Source organism: Natator depressus, chromosome 6, assembly GCF_965152275.1.
Source record: "Natator depressus isolate rNatDep1 chromosome 6, rNatDep2.hap1, whole genome shotgun sequence".
Lineage (NCBI taxonomy): Eukaryota > Metazoa > Chordata > Testudines > Cheloniidae > Natator > Natator depressus.
This window is the reverse complement of record NC_134239.1, coordinates 55,021,799-55,043,854: the sequence shown is the minus strand read 5'-3', so window position 1 is coordinate 55,043,854 and position 22,056 is coordinate 55,021,799. Positions and strand designations below refer to the sequence as shown.

At 44.1% G+C, this 22,056-nt stretch overlaps 2 protein-coding genes across 4 annotated transcripts in view; one reads left to right on the top strand and one right to left on the bottom strand.

The window, feature by feature from the left end:
- The window catches only part of LRRC4C (leucine rich repeat containing 4C), an 860,187-nt gene that overhangs the window by 129,277 nt on the left and 708,854 nt on the right, over positions 1-22,056 (top strand). The window lies entirely within an intron of this gene.
- On the bottom strand, positions 5,170-11,967 carry LOC141989057 (syncytin-B-like). 2 transcript variants are annotated; one of them, XM_074955302.1, is made up of 3 exons: positions 11,884-11,967; positions 9,736-9,788; positions 5,170-7,008 (listed from the first exon to the last, which is right to left on the bottom strand). In XM_074955302.1, the coding sequence occupies exon 3, from the start codon at positions 6,958-6,960 to the stop codon at positions 5,458-5,460; it is 1,503 nt and encodes a 500-aa protein (XP_074811403.1). In that variant the 5' UTR covers positions 6,961-7,008; positions 9,736-9,788; positions 11,884-11,967; the 3' UTR covers positions 5,170-5,457. The 2 variants fall into 2 exon arrangements, with proteins under 2 accessions (XP_074811403.1, XP_074811401.1); XM_074955300.1 differs by lacking the exon at positions 11,884-11,967 and adding an exon at positions 7,769-7,835 and having other exon boundaries at positions 9,736-9,931.

Genomic DNA, 22,056 nt, shown 5'->3' with positions numbered 1-22,056 from the left:
TATAACTTTTTAATATTAAAGAATTTTGGTGTAAAGGGTCTGATCCTGTATCCACTGACTTCAGTGGGCACAGAATCAGGCCTCAACTGCTTCACAGTAATGATGATACCAGTATCTGCCATTATCTCATCTACCAGGCACAGATCCTAAGCTGCTGCAAAACTTTATAAAATTAACTTTATATAGGGAGTCCTCTACCTGCTACTGAAATTCAGCTACATCTGGGATAGAGTGTGGCCACATTTAAACTACATTCAGCACTATTACAAAAAACATTCTAGATGTGCAGTCTTCTTTACTTGAAAATGGAGAAAAAATGTGGGCGGAGTGCAATTACCCAACTGGAATTTGGCCAGGACACCTTATTCTTTCAAAAAGTACCCAAGGGTGTGCAATGACCACAAGTGTTTAAATCTAACTTTTTACATTTCATCCAGAAGTCCAGTACGTCCTAATTCTGTGCTAGGGCATTGGTTCAGTGATGACGCAGAAGGAAGAACACACCTTATTGAAGCACCAACACTTCTTTATACCTCCACCAGCATCTTCCTGAGGGGTCCCTTATGGAAGTGCCAGCTGGCTCACTTATGGAAGGAACCTGGCTTAATTTATGAGGCTGTTGAGATTATAGTGTGAGGTGTGGAATGCCTGATTTGACTTTTAAGGGCTGGGTTTATAGCCAGTCTCCTTCCCTAATCCTGCAAAGAAAGTTTAATGTCAGCTCCATAGCTGCCATTGAGTAGAACCACTGATCTATCCACAGGTCAGTTGCTGGTGTGCTGTATGAGAAATTAACAGGGGAAGTTAATCTGACTAGGGAGAGGACAGTGGAAAACAAGTGCCTCAGTGGAATTTGTGGTTTGGTAACATCTTTGGGTTGCAGCTGTGGCAGTTAGTGATATGGCGTCAGCAGAGGCTAGTGACAATTAACAGGCCTGATGATTATATCGTTTTCTTCAGGTATTTACATCCACTAAGGTTTCTCGATGACCAAAGACATCAATTTCAGTGATTGCTTCCTCTCAATATCTTGTTTTCAGTAGCATAGGGAGTTTTCCTTCCAAAATGCTGCTGAAAAACTGTTTCCTGTTCCTTCATCCCTATGACAATGGACCTTAACGTTCTCAGCAATGGGACTCTCTATACTTAGACCCCATGAGTTCACACTTTGCAGCCATCCCTCGGCTAGGCCTGGATCTGAGGATCCATAGATAAACCCTAGGTGTCAGTAACCAATGTCTGATTAATGGCCAATAGTATTTAACTGTCATTTTCTCTTTCCATCAGGGAAAGGCTTACTTGACAAGGTAATAAATTCACCACTGTCACTAACTGACATGGATAATATCTCTTCAATTGTGATGCATTGCAATGTCATTTATTGCCTCCAAAGCACCCTTTTCATGAAGGATCACAAAAGGCTTTCCTGTTGGTGGCTGAATGGAGAGTCCTGGGCTGTGTAATGGCTTCTGAATGAACTACCAGAATGGAGGTATCTCTGGACTGAGACTGGAGTTTGGTATCCTTTGTAAGCTAAATAGGAAAACAACTCAGAAGGAAGTACAGATGCAGGTAGATGGGACAGTATTAGTGGATGAATCATTCCCAGCTGTGGAGTGGGGAGAGCTGTATGAGGAAGAGTCAGAGAAATAAGTCTGAGTAAATCCATCAGAATGCAGGAGTTTTCAGGAAAGACCAGGAATTTTATGCATATAATTTTTTTTATTAGATCTTACTCAGCAATTTGCCATATTATTACCCAGTGGCAGTGAGTTCCTTAGGCCAAATGTTTGTGTATAGCATTTGCTGTCTTTGAATGTCAAGGATGCCTCCTTCTTCTTGCTTTAGCAAAAAGGATAACTAAGAGGGCCTGATATGGTAGAGACAAGGTTATGCTCCTCTAATTCTCCTTTGCATGCTAATTACATCTGTTTAAAAAAAGCTTTTTACGTCCATTGCCTTTTCATCAAGACATTCCCTATTTCTGTCTAAACTAAATGTAGTATTCAATACAAAAGGAGCTGGCTGCATTTCAATAATGACACAATTATCTATCCCTTCTTATTACTCCCTCAAATCTTTTTTATCCTATGGCTGGCACTGAACACTACGCAGATGTCTTCCCTGAGTTGTCAAATGAGCAATCTCAGTCTGATAGGTTACAGCTAGAGCATGGAGGGAATCAGCCTTCTCCTCCCATGAAACTTCTTGAGATTTAATTTTTTGTTCTCATTTTAAATTGGGACAAAACCTAGACCTTTCAGGTTTTTTCATGAAAAACCAGAGGAAGAGATCTCTGCTCCAGAATAGCCAATAGCCCTGTGGTTAATCACAGTCATCTAGAGGCATGAGCGACCCAGGTTCCACTCCCTGGTCTGAATCAGACAGACCTGGCACTTGAATCAGGGGCTCCCCAATGAGTGCCCTAACCACTGGGCTAGAGATTCAGTTCTGGCCTAATGAATATTTACTTATTTATACAAAGTGCAACAGCTCAAACAGGCGGAATTGAGAGAGATCCAGCCCAGGGTCATGGATCCTGTGACTTTTCATGCTCTCTGTGACTTCTGCAGTGGCTGATCCCAGGGCTGCCCAAGCAGCTGGCTCCGGGGCCAACTGCTCAGGTGGCTCCGGGGACAGCCACACCAGCCGCTGCTGGAGCAGCTTTGCAGCCAGCCACTTGGGTGATCCCCAGGGCCACACTAGCTGCTGCTCAGGCAACCCCGGGGTCCACCTGAGCAGCAGCCAACTCGACGGCCCGTGGCAGCGGTCCCTGGACAGCCAGAGCAGCCGCTGTTGGTGACCTCCGGTAGCAGTCCCTGGGCAGCCAGAGCAGCCATGGTTGGCGGCCCCTGGCAGCAGGCTCAGGGTGGCTGGAGCAGCCGCAGTCGGTGATCTTTGGCAGCTGGTGCCACTGGCCCCACCCCCAAGTAGCACCCATCCAGACACCATCCACAGCAGTCCCCCCCTCAGATGCCTTCCCCAGAAGTGTCCCCCCAGCAGTGACCCCCACAATATTTAGTCAGGGGTATTTATAGTAAAAGTCATGAACAGGTCACGGGCCATGAATTTTTGTTTATTGCCCTTGACCTGTCCATGACTTTTACTAAAAATACCCCTGACTAAACCGTAGCCTTATTTATAACTAAATCAAGATACAGCCTTATAGGGACAAACTGTTAAAATCTTTCCTCCTAATGTTCCTTATCTTCCTCTTGAAATTCAAACTAGAGTCATCTACCACGTCTGTTGCCCAGTTACAAGGTTTTTTTAGGCCTTTCTGTGTTCTTCACAATCTTCTCACATCTTGATAGACCTAATTTATTCTGTGCTTTCAGCAAATTTTGCCACTTTGTTCTTTCCCCCCCACTTCCATGTGCCTAATGAACATGGGATCAAGACATGTTCAAGAGCTCAGGAAAGCATATATTCTTCCCTTCTCATATGTTTGATTTCCTGCACAGCATAAAGAAAACTGTACAATAGATATTAGTAATATCCGTATGTTTGATGGTTTATCCAACCACTAACTGTCTGGGGTTAGGAAGAAATATCCTCCATAGGCATGTTATTGAATAGCAGTCTATTATGAGCAGTATACCCTCACTTTGAAACATCTGCTATTGATCCCAGAGATGGAATATCATGCTATAACATTTCCCAATCTTTTGACATCTAAGTCTCACTTCAGGAAAATAAAACTAAGGCTACATCTACACGCATTTATTTACGTCAAATAAATTGGTTAGTCTCTAAGGTGCCACAAGTACTCCTTTTCTTTTAACAAACTTTTGTCTTTCAGAGGTGTTAACCCTCCCCCCGCCCTGAAAGACAAAAGTTTTGCCGCGACAAATGCCAGTGCGAACAGCACGTTGTCGGCAGGAGCGCTCCGCTGCTGACAACGCAAACACCGCTCTTTGGGGCTGGATGTTTTTGTTGGCAGGAGAGCCAACAAACAGCGGTTACACTGCACAACATTTAGCAGCATGGCTGTAGTAGCACAGCCATGTTGCTAAAAGCTGTGTAGTGTAGACATGGCCTTAGTACATCACCCCCACAACCCAGCATGTGCTGGCAAAAGGTCTGCACTTCTTAATAGACATACATCTTCCATACCCCCAGATATTACCTTTGTAATCTGATACTCCCTCTCCTTTACAGGCCTTGCTGATGAGTGAAAGAGTCAACAATGCTGACATTTAAAGTATCTCCATTGGCATCTAAGTTAGCCCCCATTCAAATAAATCAGGCCGTTCACCCCTCATAAAGATTGTTTGAGACGTTCTGCAAACTCAGGCAGATGTCTCTGTGTCGGTCACACCTGCTTCATGCTTTGAAGTTTTTCTTTGCAGCCATAACAGCCACGAAGCTTTTAATTGTTTTTAAAGTGAGTCTCTGATGAAACACTGTCCCTCTCCCCCACATGTTAAGCATTTATGTTTCCGATAGTGGGTGCACCCACACTCTGGGAAACTGCTGTACTGGCAAACCATTGGCAAGCTGTTAAGCACCTTAGCTATGCTGGGTGAGCTGGATCTAAGCTATTAGCATCTATGCTGAGCAGCTGGTCATACTTCAAGTCACCGTTTGCCTAGTTTACAACAGCCCTAGACTTTGTTTTCAGGACTCAATCACCCCATTTTTTTCGTGTCTTCACTGACGTGTCAAGTGTATCATTTTCAAGACGTGTCTGTAGCTCTATGTCATGTTCTGCCCGTTCCTAGCAAAAAGATGGGGAAGCTGTATGGTCTATTTCCAGATCTGCCATGAATATTTATATATTGTCTGCATCTTTACAAATTAGAAAGCAGCAAGATGAATGAGAGTAGTGAATCAGAGAAGACACACAGTGTAATGCTGGCAGAAATTTACTATCTCATTTTTATTTAAAACCTGATGACTCAGAAGGAGGCAGTCCACGTCCATTTCAGTACATTCTTTAATGCTCTCAGACATGGAGGTTTGAATTTCATTGCTTGGTGGGGGCTATTTGATTTATTCCCAGAAAGAACCAATAGATTAAAAAAAACCCAACATTTTAAAGACAGCCTGTGGCGGTTCAATGATGAGACAGAACACAGATTTATCCAAGCAAGCAAGCTGGTTAGCTGAAAAGGGCTGCTGCCTGTCAGCTTTTCACCTTCCCTTTTATTATATTTTTCCCCCCCTGCGCATTACCTACTTCCACCGCAAAAAGACACAACAAAGGAATACATGACTTTGATTAATATTCTTATTTTCCAGCCTCTATCTACTACAATCCTAATTCTCAGGCCTTGAGGCCAGGCCAAGGAAGCTTCCCACGATTACTGTCCTTTAATTAACTTCCCAGGGTTCATATCTGGTCCTTGTCCTTGGATGGAGCAATGTGTTGCTCCTACACAACGGTCAGGGTGTGCCCTGACTGTTTCCAGGTGGATGGACTAAACATGAACCCTTCATCCCTCCGTTTTTTGTTTAATTATACTCGGCCATCTCATGGTAGCCGTCAATTTGCTTTTGCAAGCAATTTAACTCCCAGACAGACAAGGACATAACTCGGGGAGCTTGCCAGGGCGAATCTCTACAAAGCCTTAGCAAAGAGGGAATACATTGTACACAGCAGCAGCAAAAAATAAGCCCAATGATCACAAACACAGCATAACCGAAAAGTTGTCGCAGCCATCCTAGAGATGGCAGCCAACCTGTAAGCCAATTCCAAAAGCCCTCAAACCCCACATCTTGACGTATGTGTGCCGTAAGATTGGCCAACTCGGCCAGTCTAGTTTCTATGGAACGACTATTATCAGTTAAATTAAAACAACACATATGCCGAAACGTGGAACAGCCTAGGTGATGTTTTAAGAGCAGAAAATCAATGGCTGCTCTGTTATCCAAAATTGCATCCCTTAATTCGTGTTGCTCTGCATTAAGTAGGGCAATTGCCTTGGATGTTGTATTAATTGCCTTCGCTGCAAAGCACGCCAGGGCATTTAGGGTTCTGGCTGTATAAGTGGCAAGCCCGGGGACCCCAACAATGGAGGCCGCTAAAGCAGTATACTCAGCACGACTAAAAAGCTTAACATCTGCAACACAATTATCTGAAAGAGGTACACTTCTTTTACTGTGCCTTTGGCTGGCAAAAGGCAATATAAGCGTCATTCTACTAAGACAGCAAAGGGTGCCATCACTTAAATTTGCAGGAATATAACTAAAGGTGCGTGAGCCGCAGGTAAAAAACCACCCTGATGGTAGGATGATATGGCCATAATTGTATGAAACATTCACAGCGCGGGAACAATTTAAGAGGGGTTGAGGAATTTGCCGACAGCCCAAGGGCACCTTTGTACTAGTGCAGTTAACCACACGCGCACAGGTGACATTGTTGGCCCCGGCCGGGTACGGTGTGTGGAGGGATATAGCCGTGTGAGGCAAGGTATAGTTGGCCGGGCCCCAATTAGCCATGCCAGAGTACTGGGAAGAGAGATTCGCATAAGCAGCGAGCATCGTCTCATTCCCTATCTCCTCAGGGTGATGACATACTGGTATAAGGCATGTACCTAACAATTCTCCGGCTGCTACAGAATCAGACAAACAAAAGTGGGTAACATTTGCTATTGAAGCCAATCTTTCCCATATGTTATATGTCATTCGGGCCCGTAACGGGGGAAGCGCTCCCGAGCCAACCCCTACAGGAAATAGCAGGCACAAAAGGCATACAATCAGCACAGAATTAGCAGTGATTTGGGCGAGAATCGCCACAAACAAAGTCTCAGGAGTCTCTGGCTGTTGATTTGCTGCCAGTCTTCGTTGAGCCGCCGCGACCAATGCTTTTACTGCTCCCCATGTCACGGGCTGGCTTGGGACGCTACGCCTCTTCCGTTTCCGTCCCGCCGTTGTCGACCCGGGAGGCACCACTTTCTCCTCCAAGGTCAGCTGAAACTCCGGTATGGGGGTCGACAGCCCCTGGCGCCACGCCATGCTGTTTCAGTGCCGGTCGCACACACCGGGCTGGAACCCACAACGGTCCTGCAGGGAGAGACACAGCAGCATATCCCCGACCCCAAGTGATTAGAGGTACTGGGCCCAGCCACTGCGGATCGGGCAGCTGACGGTAAAAGACACGCGGTCTTTCCAGTACCTCAGATTTGTGAAAATGGCGATCCGCGGGGGTCTGCTGATCTGCGTTCAGCGTTAAATTATTTAAAGTAAACAAAAGGATATGCATTTGTTGTTGAATGTCTCCTAAGGTTCGGAGACGCAGCTCCCCTTGTTTTAATTGTTTATCAAGCAAGGTTTTGAGCATGCGATTGGCACGTTCAACAATGGCTTGGCCCGTGGAATTATAAGGGATCCCATGTTTAAGACAAACGTTCCATCGGGCACAAAAAGTGGAGAGAGCTGTGGAGCAGTAAGCTGGGGCATTATCCGTTTTAATTTGGCTTGGGCGACCCATAACAGAAAAACAGGCTAGCAAATGGTGAATTACTTTGGCAGTGGCTTCCCCACGCTGCGGGGTTGCCCAAAGGAAGCCCGAATAAGTATCAACGGAAACATGTAAAAACGAGTAGGGGCGGAATTGTGGCACGTGAGTGACATCCATTTGCCACAGCTGATTTGCTGCGGTACCTCTAGGGTTAACGGCATAAGAAAAAGCGGCACAGTGGGGGCAGGAACGAACAATGGAACGTGCATGATCAGCAGGAATGTGAAACTGCCGGGCCAAAACAGAGGCAGACTGATGAAAGAAGGCATGGCTTTCAATGGGGTCAGAAAAGAGGGAATTTACCTGACCACGTAACGCGCGATCAGCGAGTTCATTGCCCTCAGTGAGTGACCCAGGCAGAGGGGTATGACTGCGAATATGAGCAACAAAATAAGGGAAATTACGAGTGGAAATAAGATATTGCAAAGACAAAAATAGGCGAAGGAGGTCCGCATCGACCTGAGGGGTAATGAGGGCAAGGGGTAAATGATCAATCACTTGATAAACATAATGGGTGTCCACAATTAAATTAAAGGGACAATCAGCAAAAAGTTGAAAGGCTAAAATAACAGCAGCCAGTTCTGAACGCTGCGCGGAACGCTGAGGCAGTGTAAAACGAGAACGCCAACGAGGGGGGTCACCTGATTGATAGGTGACTACACCTCGATGTGGAGAGCCATCAGTAAAAAGAGTAAAAGCAGAAACAATGGGTTGAGAGCGGCTAAGACGATGAACAATTAGAGGCACCTTTTGGGTAATTACCAACCGAGGATCTTTTGGGGGATTATAAGAAATTTCTCCCACATAATCACAAAGAGCAACCTGCCAAGCCAAAGAGGTGTGGCACAAGGAATCAAATTCACTACGGGACAAGGGGAATACAATATCAACTAAATCAGTGCCAGTGAGTTGCACTGCACGGTGGCGGGCTTTACGAACAAGATCGGACAGGGCATCTAGATATGGGTAAATATTCCGAGGAGGAGTGGAGGAGAGGTACAGCCACTCTATGATAGAGACGGCTGTATTTGTACGGGGTACAAACAGAGCCGCAGTGGGCGTATGAGGGTTGGCAAGAAGAATCAGCCGTAGGGGACGGACCTCAGGGGGTCTGTCCACAAAGTGCTGACTCAATGCTGCATTAATTCGTCGAATGCAGGCAATGTGCTCTTCAGTGATGGCAATAACTGCACCCGGTGCTCGGGCTCCACGTAGGAGCTCGAACAACAGCTGCAGCATTGAGGTGGGGAGACGAAAATAGGGCCGAATCCAATTTAAATGACCCAAAATCTGTTGTAATTTAACAAGGGTTAGGGGTTGAGGTAGAGTTAGTGCCGGACGAACCAGAGCAGCATAGGTTTGTAAAACCTTATGGCCGAGGTAGTGGTAGGGATAAGAGCGTTGGATTTTTTCTGGTGCCACCAACAGGCCATTTTGGCCGAGGATTTGAGACAAAGATTCAATCTGTTGTTCCGTGACTTGGGGACCACTAAGCAAAATGTCATCCATATAATGGTAGACCTTTAGCGTAGGGTACCGGGCACGAAAAGGGGTGAGGGCCCGATCCACAAAAAGCTGACACAAGGTTGGACTATTTTGCATTCCCTGGGGTAAGACCTTCCACTGATACCTTTGAGAGGGTTGCTGATTATTATATTGTGGCACCGTGAACGCGAATTTTTCGCGATCTTGTGGGCAAAGGGGGATGGTGAAAAAACAATCTTTTAAATCTAACACACAGAGCTGATCGGTTTGAGGAATTAAATTTGGATTTGGTAATCCATATTGCAAGGGGCCCATAGGTTGGATGCATTTATTTATTTCCCTTAAGTCATGTAACAGCCGCCATGCACCAGATTTTTTCTTAATAACGAACACCGGGGTGTTCCAGGGACTAGTAGAGCTTTCCAAGCGCTGTGCCAGCAAATGCTGCTGCACAAGCGATTGAAGCGCTTTTAGCTTTTCTAGAGGGAGGGGCCACTGGTCAATCCAGACGGGCTCTAAAGATTGCCATACCAAGGGCAATGCGGAGGGCAATGTGGGTGAGGGAGGATTTTGAGCCATCAGATATTAATATCGAGGGTGGTGTCCAGCTTTGTAAGTAAATCACGGCCCCAAATATTGAGGTGGACAGGGAGCACAAAAGGGCGGATAGTAGCAAGGGTACGGCCTCCCGGTTTAGAGACTGTGACCCAAGACAAACTCTGTCGCCCGGGTTTACTACCCCCAATCCCCCACAACTCTTTAGAAGGAACCGTAGGCCAACTAACCGGCCACTCTGGATCACGAATCACCGTAACGTCAGCTCCAGTGTCCACCAGCCCTGTGAAAGGAACATCATTTAAGAGAAGTGTTAACTGAGGTTTCGAGGGGCAGACTGACATTGTCAGAGCAACAAGTGGAGAGGACGCGCTGTGAGACGGCGAGTGAGACAACGTTGATCCAAAGCCGCCTCCGCCCCGAGTTCGATCCTCGGCAGCTGGCACCTGATAGGGGACTAAAATCAATTGTGCAATTGATCGTCCACGCGGGAGCGACTGTGGAAGATGAGTCCACACCTGAACCTTAATAATGCCGGTGTAATTGGCATCAATGACCCCGGGGATGACAAAAAAGCCCTGTTTCCCAGCATGAGAGCGAGGGAGAACGAGACCCACAAAGCCGGCAGGGAGAGGTCCCGTCACCTGGGTAGGTATGGCGCAGACCTCCCCTGGCAGCCGAAAATCAGTGTCCTCCTGCATGATCAAATCAAGCCCTGCACTTCCAGCAGTCGCCGCCCTCATAGAGTCTATGGATTTTAAGGCAGAGGAACGGTTGTCTGAGTGGGAAACACCCCCGTTTCGCCCTGGGTTCGGGGGGGACCCGCCGCGCGGTTTCCCAGCCCGCTACGACACTGATTAGCCCAGTGATAGCCCTTTTGACACTTGGGGCACTTTTTTGAGGGTCGGGCGGGTGCCTTTGATGAGCGGCACTCCCGCTGGAAGTGACCCTCCTTGCCACAGCGGTAACAACGCTTCCCCTCTTTCCCGGTTCTTTTTAGGGTGGCAGCCAGAACTCCAGCTTTATGGGCTTGTGTGCCGATGTTTTGGCACGCCCATAGCATGTCTGAGAGCTCTAAAATGCCAGAGGCTTGCGCCGTCTGGAGAGCACGGCGGCAATCCTCATTTGCATTTTCAACTGCCATTTTTAACAGGATTTCCTGAGCTGCCGCAGCGTTATCCACCTGTCGGAGGATAGCCTCCTGCAATCTGTTGGTAAAATCCAGAAAGGACTCTGATGCACCCTGACAGATACTAACAAAGCTTTTAGTAGGCTTGCCTGAATCCGGGACCTTCCGGAAAGCATGCTGGGCGCAGGTGGAAATAAGGGGGAAGAGGGCCTGAGGGAGTTGAGTTTGCATCTCAACGGTAGCAAACGGTCCCTCCCCTGCCAAGTGCTCAAAAATAATATCTTCCGCTCTATGAATCTGGGCCTGGCATTCCGCCTCCTGCCGATACTCACTAATCCAAATAACATATTGACTGGGTGACAGCATCATGCGCAACAGCGCCTTCCAATCTTCAGGGATCAGGGAGTATCCACTACCTAGCCCTTCAATGAGACCACGCACAAACGTGCTAGTCAGACCGAACTCGCGAATTGCTTTCTTTACCTCTCTAATCACCGAGTAAGGCAAACTGACCCAGGTTCCAACCGGGTTGCCCTGGTCATCGTTCTGCCAGGTCACCGGACAAACCGAGACCAGCTCAGCCAGCTCCTCTGCTGTAAGATCTGAGCGAGCCTTCGCTGCGTGCACCATTTGTTGCACCAGCGAAAGCCTCTGAGCAGATGCAGACGACCCCCTGGGGGGCCCCGAAGCATGGGGTTTCAGGGGGGGATGGTAATCACAGACCGGCTCTGGCGGGGAAGGTAAGGGAGGCGGTGGTAATAAAGGCACTGGGGGCGAAGCAGGGAGAGGGATGGCTGCAGGAGCCAACGGCGGTGGCGAAATCGGCAGCCCCTCTGTTGGTGCGGGAGAGGGTTCTTCCGAAGCGACACACTGTGTTGCATCGGTAGGAGGGGGGGTGGCTGCAGGAGCCGACGGGCGTGGCGAGATCACCAGCCTCGTGAGGGAGGGCCTGTCCGAGGCGACACGCTGTATCGCATCGCGGCAGAGGTGCCAGGCATGTAAAGCCTGCACGGGCGCCCGAGGCTCTTCATGCAATGTCTGGCCCAACCGCTCCCAGTCCGCTAGCTTAAGGGTTCCGGCTTCAGGGTACCACGGGCACTGGGCACTCACCTCCTGTAGCAGGAGAGTGAGTTCTTGAGCGGGGCAGTCATGCTGAGCCTTACGCAGCAGATACTGTAGCTCATTGCGGTGTTGCACTTGCAAAGCAGAGAGGGAGCTTCCCATACTTACCACAATGAAAAATACTCACCGGGATCCGCGAAGCGGATGAGTGACGCGTCTGAAACCCTTGCCGAGCGAGGTGAGTGCTGAAGGCCCCACGTTTGGGCGCCAGTTGTGGCGGTTCAATGATGAGACAGAACACAGATTTATCCAAGCAAGCAAGCTGGTTAGCTGAAAAGGGCTGCTGCCTGTCAGCTTTCCACCTTCCCTTTTATTATATTTTCCCCCCCCTGCGCATTACCTACTTCCACCGCAAAAAGACACAACAAAGGAATACATGACTTTGATTAATATTCTTATTTTCCAGCCTCTATCTACTACAATCCTAATTCTCAGGCCTTGAGGCCAGGCCAAGGAAGCTTCCCACGATTACTGTCCTTTAATTAACTTCCCAGGGTTCATATCTGGTCCTCGTCCTTGGATGGAGCAATGTGTTGCTCCTACACAACGGTCAGGGTGTGCCCTGACTGTTTCCAGGTGGATGGACTAAACATGAACCCTTCAACAGCCCCAATAATTCTAGTTTAGCTAATCTCTAACTTGTCTCCTTTTTCAACACTCAGAAGCCATAGCCTCTGGCAGTAAACTGTGCACACATCACTCTTCACAGGTTGTTTGTGCACATATGATATGTGGCCTTGTTTTGCAAGTAAAATCTGAATTGGCACGTAGATACCCTGGTGACTCTGTTACCTCATTGGCCTGTGCTTGTGCTATGCAACAAATTCAAACTTTGTGTCCTTGTTCTCAAGGGCTTATCTAACTCAGCAACATTTGCATCTTTGGTCTGGCTTCTCTTTGCATCCCTCTTATGTGCTCTGCGCTCCACCAATGATGCCCGCCCAAATACGTCTCTTCCATCCTCCTTTCACAGCTGTGTCCTCACCCCCTTCTTTGTTGGCCCTTATGCTTGGAACCTCTTTGTCAAGTCACCACCTTTGCCATATTCAGACACCTCCGAGAAAATAGTTTCTGCCATTAAGCCCATAAAAAAGCTAGAGGGAGGTAAAGAAGATAACAACAAAGTAAAAGAACCTTCAAGATGTGTCCATGCCTTACTGAGTAGCCCTCTTGCTAGTGTCCTACTCATCATCCTCTTCCCTTCCCACCATCTCGTCTTTTTATGACCCTCCCTCATTGTGTCATGTAAAATCAGGGTTATGTGCTCATTTTATGAGCTGTCTGGAAGTCACTGATTGCTAGAGAAATACTAATGAGTAAAGTCAATCATATAAATAAATGAAAATATTGTGTTATCTCAGAGGTCAGAGAGCAATAACTGGGAAAAATAAAAAGCTAATGTGATGGTGGTGTAAAATTAATATCTGTGATAAAAATTAACAGAGAGTCCTAAGCAGCATGTAGTAAAATTGAATTGTAATACTAGATACTAACCGAAACATTTTGTTCTTGGTAGTAGTGTTGCTTGCAAAATGAAAATATGACTTTTATTATAGAATTCTTCACCAACAGTGAAACAGTGGGCTGAAAATATCCAGCACATTCTATAACTGGAAGAAGCCTGCTACCAAAAAGAGGTCAAGGTATTGACTTAGGTCACATTTGACTCCCTTTTATTGATCTCATGAATGAAAACTACCAATCCTCAAACTGAAGTCAGCCATGACCTACCATTATCAGTGCAAACATGGGAATACTGACTACATAAACAGCTCAGTGGACATTAATGATGATAATTATTCCAGAGAAACATGGGGCCAACTCTTCAGCTGCTGTAAATCTTCATAGCTCCAGTGAAGTCCGTGGCATGACATTTATTTACACCAATAGAGGATCTCGACTAGGTAGTGCAAAATGCTCACGACATACACGCCAAATTTGCTGTTTGATTATTTTTATTATAATGGTTGATTTTAATTGTGTTATGTTTAAATTCACAGAAGTAAGACATGAAATTTCCCTTTGAATACTTTTTGCTGGGAGGTGAAATGTCTGTCTTGGAAGTACAGTGAGAAATGTACAATGTTTTCACTCTTTGACTCTTGCTTGACATCACCCGTCTACATCATTGTCAGTTGTATTGGTCAAAAAAGGTGTTGAAAAGTTGATATAATGTGAATCTGAATATTTTCTGGCACAAAGGCAGTATTTGAGAGATTCTCATGTACTTGTGGGTTCACTTTTAGAAGATGGGAAGGTGGATGTTGAGAAGAGGAAATTATATCTGCTTATTTGTTGTTTGATGAGCTCAGGTGGAGGATATTGCATACTAGCAAGGGACCATAATGAGTCTGAATGATTTGTTGTTTCCAACCACTCAGTGGGAGCTGGATAAGTGGTTCCTGCAGCCAGCTGATAGCACTTTATTTCATACCAGCCTCTTCCTTCAAGGCCAGATATTTCATCTTAATGCATTCCATGGTATAAATCCATTGGCCCCTGCTTTGTTCTCTCTAGGAGAGGTAAGACCCAGGTAATAGTAATATTCTGTATTTGATAAAAAAGGGTAATCTTTATTTTTCACACGGAGGAAGGAATGTAGCAGCTGTTCTTATTTTGCAGGGGAGGAAGAGTCTTCATTTGTAAACCAAGTAACCGTAGTGTCATTATTTTCCAATGGTGCCTTCAAAAATGCTCTCATCTCAATGTATATCAATGGAGTTAGCAGGTGTACCTTGCCCCCCCCGCCCCTCCTCACATTGTCCCTATTTGTAGCTTTCAGATGTTGACAGGTACGTATGTGTTAGTAAACTGCCAAAACTGAAATCTGCAAGGGAATGTTAATCAGCTCTATGGAAAATATGCTATGTTGACACTTACTGGCTGGATCTTTATAGAGAAGCCAGGTTTATTTATTTATAGGCATTTCTGGTGTGCTCATAACTATAGTATCCGGTGACCTCACTACATTAATATATTGCAGTAGGAAAGCAATAGTCCCCGCAAGTTATAGATATGAATCTGAGGCCAGGGAGATTAAGGGAGTGATTTTCAAAAACACAAAGGGTGATGTGTGCCTTTGAAAATCTCCCATGTGACTTAACTAAGGTCACAGAGGAAGTCTGTGGCAAAGGCAGGATTTGAACCAACATCTCTTGAGTACTGGTCCTGTGCTTTAACCACAAGGTCATCCTATCCTTCCTTGTTGCTAATAATCAAATATTTGTAAAGAACAGATTTCTTTACCTTTGTTATGAATAACCCTGAAAATATAAATCCAAAAGAATTGTTACATTGCAATGCACTTTTCTCCTCCATTTATTATGTTACTGGGTGTTATTTTTTGCAACCCACTTTGCTTGAGCGCAGGTGGAGGATATTACTTGGTAAGTGAAAAAAATGGACTCATCAAACTCCTGTCTCTAGTCAATTTCACTTTCTGGCTTTCATATGCTAGTGCAATGCTGCAATGCTTCAGTGGCAAACGGTGTATGGGAATGTTCATATTCCCCTTCTAGCCCCCATCCCCCCAAAAAAGTAGTTTAATCCTTTTTTAAAAATGGTGTACATTTTCAAAAGTGACTCGTGATTTGGGAGTGCCCCAATTTCTACTTGAGACTTGACACCTGAAAAGCACCTGATTTTCAGCGGGTGGGGTGCTTACTACCTGAAATTGGGTGTCCCAAAACTGAAGCAACTTAAAATGCTAGTAGCTCCTAAAAATGTAGGCCTATGAAATTAGGTTAATATTTGATTTGGTGAAGCATTTTTTTTTTACCAAACTAAAATATTGGTCCTAAGCTACCTCCCAGTATATGCTTAATGGTAGCTTCCACATTTTATTATCTTGCAATTGATATTATCCTTGATACTTCTGGCTACGATTGAACTCATTAACTCATGGAGTATAAATGGAATATACCTGATAAAAACTTAGTAAGGTTGACAATATAATCAGGGCTGGCCATTAGGTACAATTTAAGCAAACATCTAGGCCATACATTTCTGGGAATCCTGCTATCTAACCATACTTTGCAACTCCTGGGTTAACAGTCTGGGAGGGTGACCAAAGAAGGGAAAATTCCTGACAGTGAGCTGTTACTCATTCATTTCCCTACTAGTACCTTTCTGTCTAAATTCCCATGGAGCTTTTTTTTTGCTTATATATTATATGCTCCTTTACTTGCCAAGGATTCTTCTCAGGGGGATTGTAAGCACTGGCCCCACTTCCCACTTAACTTTATTTTTTCTAATGTAAGAGTCATTATTTTAAGGTGCTCTGCTGCTGCTGAATATTAATACAGCAATTGCTCAAACTTAGAGGGTCGTCCCTTTCCATGTTTTCTCTTGGAAAGAGATTGCAGCTTCCTGAGCAAGTTGCGGGGTATGGTCACACATCATGAATGACCAATGATAATTTGGGGGGCAATGCAAATATACCTTTAGAAAGGCCCATGCACATGGGCTAGTTCTGCAGTCTATTCCCCTGCTATTGAAGATATGGGTCAAGTTTAGACCCAGTTTTAATCAGGTCAGGAATTTGCAAACAATTATATAGAGCATGGAATTTCACATGAACAAAGCTCCATAACCTCTTTGTCAGGCCATGTAGCTACACTTATGGTCAACAGGAATGTAACCTAGATAGAGAGGGCGAGTTAAAATGTATGAGCAAGGTTGTGATTTTCCCTTATTTGTGCCCCACAAGTGCCCCACAAGGAGCCTATGGGAGGGGTACAGGTGCCACACAAGAGCAAATCACAATAGCAGTCACTGTAATGCTCGGGTCTTGCTCCATCTAGGGAGTAAATCATCCAGAAAGAGGCAAAGAGGAGGCAAGGCCATGGCCTCACTTCCTCTGGCTCTACACGCTGATATGGAGGGAGAAGTTAATGTTTACAAAACAGAGTAACAGAATCCCCCATAAATGCCCTGTGGTTTCAGGAACACATTTCTAATGTGACATAAAATAGCAACAAGCAGTGCATTCACAGGACAGCTGGTGGATGCTCTTGTCAGCTTCAGCTTTCATTCCAGAGGAAGTATCCTATAAAACTTTCCCTTAATTCAATTTACTGTCCTTCACTGAGTCCACATGTTCCCAGAGTGAACACTTTGGATCATACTTTTACTTCATTCTGAAAAGGTTTAAAGAGATGTTGCATATTGCTGTTAGATAACTTTCCATAACATTAAGAAGGAGGGTAGTGCTGGGTCCCTTCTGCCCAGAGCATTAATGAAATTTACCCATGTGAAACACAAACATCTGCACAAGCTATTTTGGGTTAATATGTCTCTATTATATTTCATTTGTTGCTTTCAGTAGAATGATGGGAGATGAACAAATTTAAAGGTTTTGAGGATGTTTGGTTCAGATAAGCAAAGTGGAACCTTATCTAAACTGTCATCACCTCCCAAGATTGGAAAATCTGGGCTGGAAATCTCATAAAGAACAATAGTCGATTGTGAGATTTCTGGTGCTTGTCATCTGCCTGGCTGCTCAAGACCATTTAATTTCAATTCACTTCCTGGGAAGCTGTGCTTATTTGAAAATATTTTCAGCATATCAGATCGTTTTGTCTAAACACAATAAAATTTTCTCATTTACTATCTATTAACAAGAAATGATTTTCCTTCCAATGTCAATTGGAAAACCATTTTCCTGATCTAAACAATGTCAGTAGAAGAACGAAATGTGATCAGTGTCACAAAATTCAAAGGGGTAACATGGCTACAGTTTTTTCTAGACTTGTGAAATTGCTTTGTATTTAATCAGAAATGTCAAAACCCAATCAGGTACAGCAAATGAGCACCACTGAAATGTATGTTTTGGACAAGTTATGAGAGTACAGCTTTTCATCTGTCTATAAATCTTAAAACAGAACTAACTGAGTGGGCTTGTGCACTAATTGTATTGTATGAGGATTTTCACTATATTCCTGTGACAGGGTTCATTAAAATGTATTAGGTTATATTCAGTTTAAAGGGCCAAATTCCTGTGGTCCTTGCTTGGTGTTTATAGGCAAACTTCTATTGAAATCAGTCAGAGTTTCCTTGAATGACTGAGTTGGGTGTTCCGCATGGTATATTTAACACAGCTGGTAAATGAGAACAAGAAGTGCTTAGATACAGTGGTAATTGGCCGTTATAGAAACCCCATGATAGAGCGAGATAAGGTCTGACCTAGATGTATATCATGGCCTTTTCCTGTCCTTATTTCTCTCCAATTCTTTACGTGGATTATTTCTCTTGTATTGCATGCAGATTCTGCTGCCAGAGCAAATTGATTGAATGATAATTTACCAGAGACATGTTTGTGCTTTCATTTCTATATAAATTCCACTTTTAAGAACCTTTTTCACTTGCCCTCCTTTGCCTTGACACCTAAAACAAAGTCACTGACTTTTTGGTCTTGACTGCTTTGGACTTGTGTGCCCATGTGTGTGTTCAGCCCATGGGTAAGATAGTTTAGAGCAAGGCTTGAAAGAGCCACAGCACTTGTGGAAAAGAATACACCTCTTCCAAATATACTTGCTATGCTGTCCTTACAGTGGTCATCTGTTTCTATCTGAGCATTTAATCTCTCCCATTTTTATTTTTCTTGTTAGGAGATTGTAATGTGGACTCTGGGTACAATGAATTTGCAAAATTACTTTTGTCTGAATCTCTTTTAATATTGTTTTCTCTCTTGCCTTTAAGTTATTATTACACTTCAGACACTGTGGATACAGATTACTATCAAGCTGCCTTGCTAATATTTAGATAATTGCTTTTGCTTTAGGAAAGAACAGGACAGGATTTATAATCCTGACCCGGTCCTTGTATTGTGGTTATACCATGTCAGATAATGGTTGCCTCAGGAAGAGGTATTTGGTGCACATTCTCCTAGTTTTTATTACATTTCTTTAAGTACATTCATTCATTGGACAGATGCACCAAGGAAAGTAAAATGCTATTGAATGAGCAATAGACTGAGGGATGAATTCACCTAATAAATCTAATGTAAACCATAAGAGGTTACAGTACATGTATGCTTTAAATAATAATAATAATAATAAATAGATAAATAACTCACCCACCACTCAATCTGCCTTCTGAAAGTTAATCAAGTCATGCTAGAAAATACTGAGTATTTTCTGTTTTTAGAGCGTTGCATCTTTAAACAACTTTATAAACATAAATGAATGCCTCCCAACGCTCCTTAGAAGTGGGTAAATACATTCATCCCCATCTGAGACATCAAGAAGCTCTGACTTGCCCAAGTCTCCAGAGGGCTCCAGTGGCAGAACCAAGATTAGAACACATGATTTCCTGACTCCCCATAAGTTGATACTTGTTTTATTTACAGAAGATCATTGTGTGATGTTACGCTGTATAATAGTTAATTAACATCACAAATTGTGTAATTTCCAATTTAATCATTGTATTCATCTCTGAGAGATAATCTAGTGTGATGTGTGTTGTAGATATGCTTATAAAGCAATGTTTGTAGTTTTGTTTTATTGATGTTTTTGCTTCTAACGCTCTGCTGGAATAGCTTTGAGAGTATTTTAACATTTTAAATGAGAAATGTGTCTTGCTTGTCTAACTTTGATATCCAAAATAAGTTTGGCACTTATATCGTGCATCCTCCAAACACAAACCAGTGGATTCCTCAAGTCCCTCGTCTCCATGGCTCATTCCCTTGAGGATGGTAGTTCATCACCACTAATGGAATTGACACTGATTGTTTATATGCTCCCATAGAACTCTCAACCATTACTGCATTTATCCTCACAATATCCCTGTGAGGTGAAGAAGTATCATCCCCATTTTACAAACAGGGAAACAGTGGCTCAGGGAGTTTATGATTTACCCAAAAATAGACAGGGTGCATATGGCAGAACTGGGAACTGAACCCAGGTCTCTTGAGTCTGATCCATGGTTTTAAACACAAGGTCAGCCTTCCTACATGTTTCAGAGTAGCAGCCGTGTTAGTCTCTATCTGCAAAAAGAACAGGAGTACTTGTGGCACCTTACAGACTAACAAATTTATTTGAGCATAAGCTTTCGCGCGCTACAGCCCACATAATCAGATGCATGCAGTGGAAAATACAGTGGGGAGATTTTATATACACAGAGAACATGAAACAATGGGTGTTACCATACACACTATAACGAGAGTTGTCATAAATATAAAGGGAAGGCTAACCACCTTTAAATCCCTCCTGGCCAGAGGAAAAAACCCTTTCACCTGTAAAGGGTTAAGAAGCTAAGATAACCTTGCTGGCACCTGACCAGAATGACCAATGAGGAGACAAGATACTTTCAAAGCTGGTGGGGGACGGGGGGAAACAAAGGGTTCTCTCTGTCTGTGTGTTGCTTTTGCCGGGACCAGAGCAGGAATGCAGGTCAGAACTCCTGTAAAGGGCTAATAATCAATCTAGCAATCTAGTTAGATATGAGTTAGATTCTGTTTTGTTTAAACAGTAGGGGGAAAAAATAAACATGGGAAAATAGTTTTACTTTGTGTAATGACACATCTACTGCCAGTCTTTATTCAAGCCTAAGTTAATGGTGTCCAGTTCGCAAATTAATTCCAATTCAGCAGTTTCTCGTTGGAGTCTGTTTTTGAAGTTTTTTTGTTGTAATATTGCGACTTTTAGGTCTGTAATGGAGTGACCAGAGAGATTGAAGTGTTCTCCATCTGGTTTTTGAATGTTATAATTCTTGACGTGTGATTTGTTTCCATTTATTCTTTTGCGTAGAGACTGTCTGGTTTGGCTAATGTACATGGCAGAGGGGCATTGCTGGCACATGATGGCATATATCACAACGAGCCTCGTGTGGCTGGTGTGATGAGGTCCTATGATGGTGTCCCCTGAATAGATATGTGGACACAGTAGGCATCGGGCTTTGTTGCAAGGATAGGTTCCTGGGTTAGTGTTTTTGTTGTGTGGTGTGTGGTTGCTGGAGAGTATTTGCTTCAGTTTGGGGGGCTGTCTGTAAGCAAGGACTGGCCTGTCTCCCAATATCTGTGAGAGTGATGGGTCGTCCTTTAGGATAGGTTGTGGATCCTTGATGATGCGCTGGCGAGGTTTTAGTTGGGGGCTGAAGGTGACGGCTAGTGGCATTCTGTTAATTTCTTTGTTGGGCCTGTCCTGTAGTAGGTGACTTCTGGGTACTCTTCTGGCTCTGTCAATCTATTTCTTCACTTCAGCAGGTGGGTATTGTAGTTGTAAGAATGCTTGATAGAGATCTTGTAGGTGTTTGTCTCTGTCTGAGGGGTTGGAGCAAATGCAATTGTATTGTAGAGCTTAGCTACTGAGGAATGAACTGAGACTACCAGTTCACATCAGACAGGCAGTAAAACAATCACTAATGGCAATGGCAAGATTTGACCCTGTGAGCTAGGAAATGAAAAGCTCTATATTTGTTTTCCAATTATCTGAGCTCTCCAGATACCCCCTATTGTTTGTTTGTTTGTTTTGCTTTGGTGTCTCCCAACCATCTCTGTCTTTTGTTAGAGCTCTCAAAGCCTGCACTTACTGTGAATGTGTTTATTAAAAAAAAATCTTTAATCATGCATTCTAACTAGATCAAAATTAAAATGACCTGACCCTTGAAGAGGTGAGTCAGGTTCTATTGCGGCAGATTGGTGGGTTAATAACAAAAGACAGCTCCACACTCAGTATGTCTAATGTGGTTTCAAGGAGTGTTAATTTATAAGTAGTGGTTACTATTAGACATTGGTACAAAATAGCAGAGGTTAGAGACTGACTCTAATTGCGTAAATATTTGATACAGTATAGGGAATATGATCAGGAGATTTATACTGGGATATATAGAGCCTTTCACTCCTATACCAATTGTTTAACTCCAGCCCATAGGGCAGAGAATGAGTTGCTGGTCCTACCCTTATTTAAAATAAAACGCAATAATATTTCAGGTTATACACTCCTGAATTTACGAGTGCATATTTATTTTTATTACAGTTTGGTGCAAAGACTCAGTTGAGACTTGAGATTCCATTGTGCTGGGTGCTGTACAAACACAAAGGAAGACATTGTCCCTGCCCTGCAGAGCTTAAAATTGAAATAGACGAACAAAGAATGAGAGAAAAAGGAGAAGTGAAATCATTTGCCTGAAGTCTCCTGACTCCCAGTTCAGTGCTGGGATTAGAATCTAGGTCTCCTGACTCCTAGTCCAATGCTGCATGCATTGTGATGTAGAGTTACTCTGTAGTAACTCTGTTTGTAAACTATGACCATTACTGTAGATAATTCATTTTCTTCTAAAGGGTGGTCTCTCCACGTCAAGG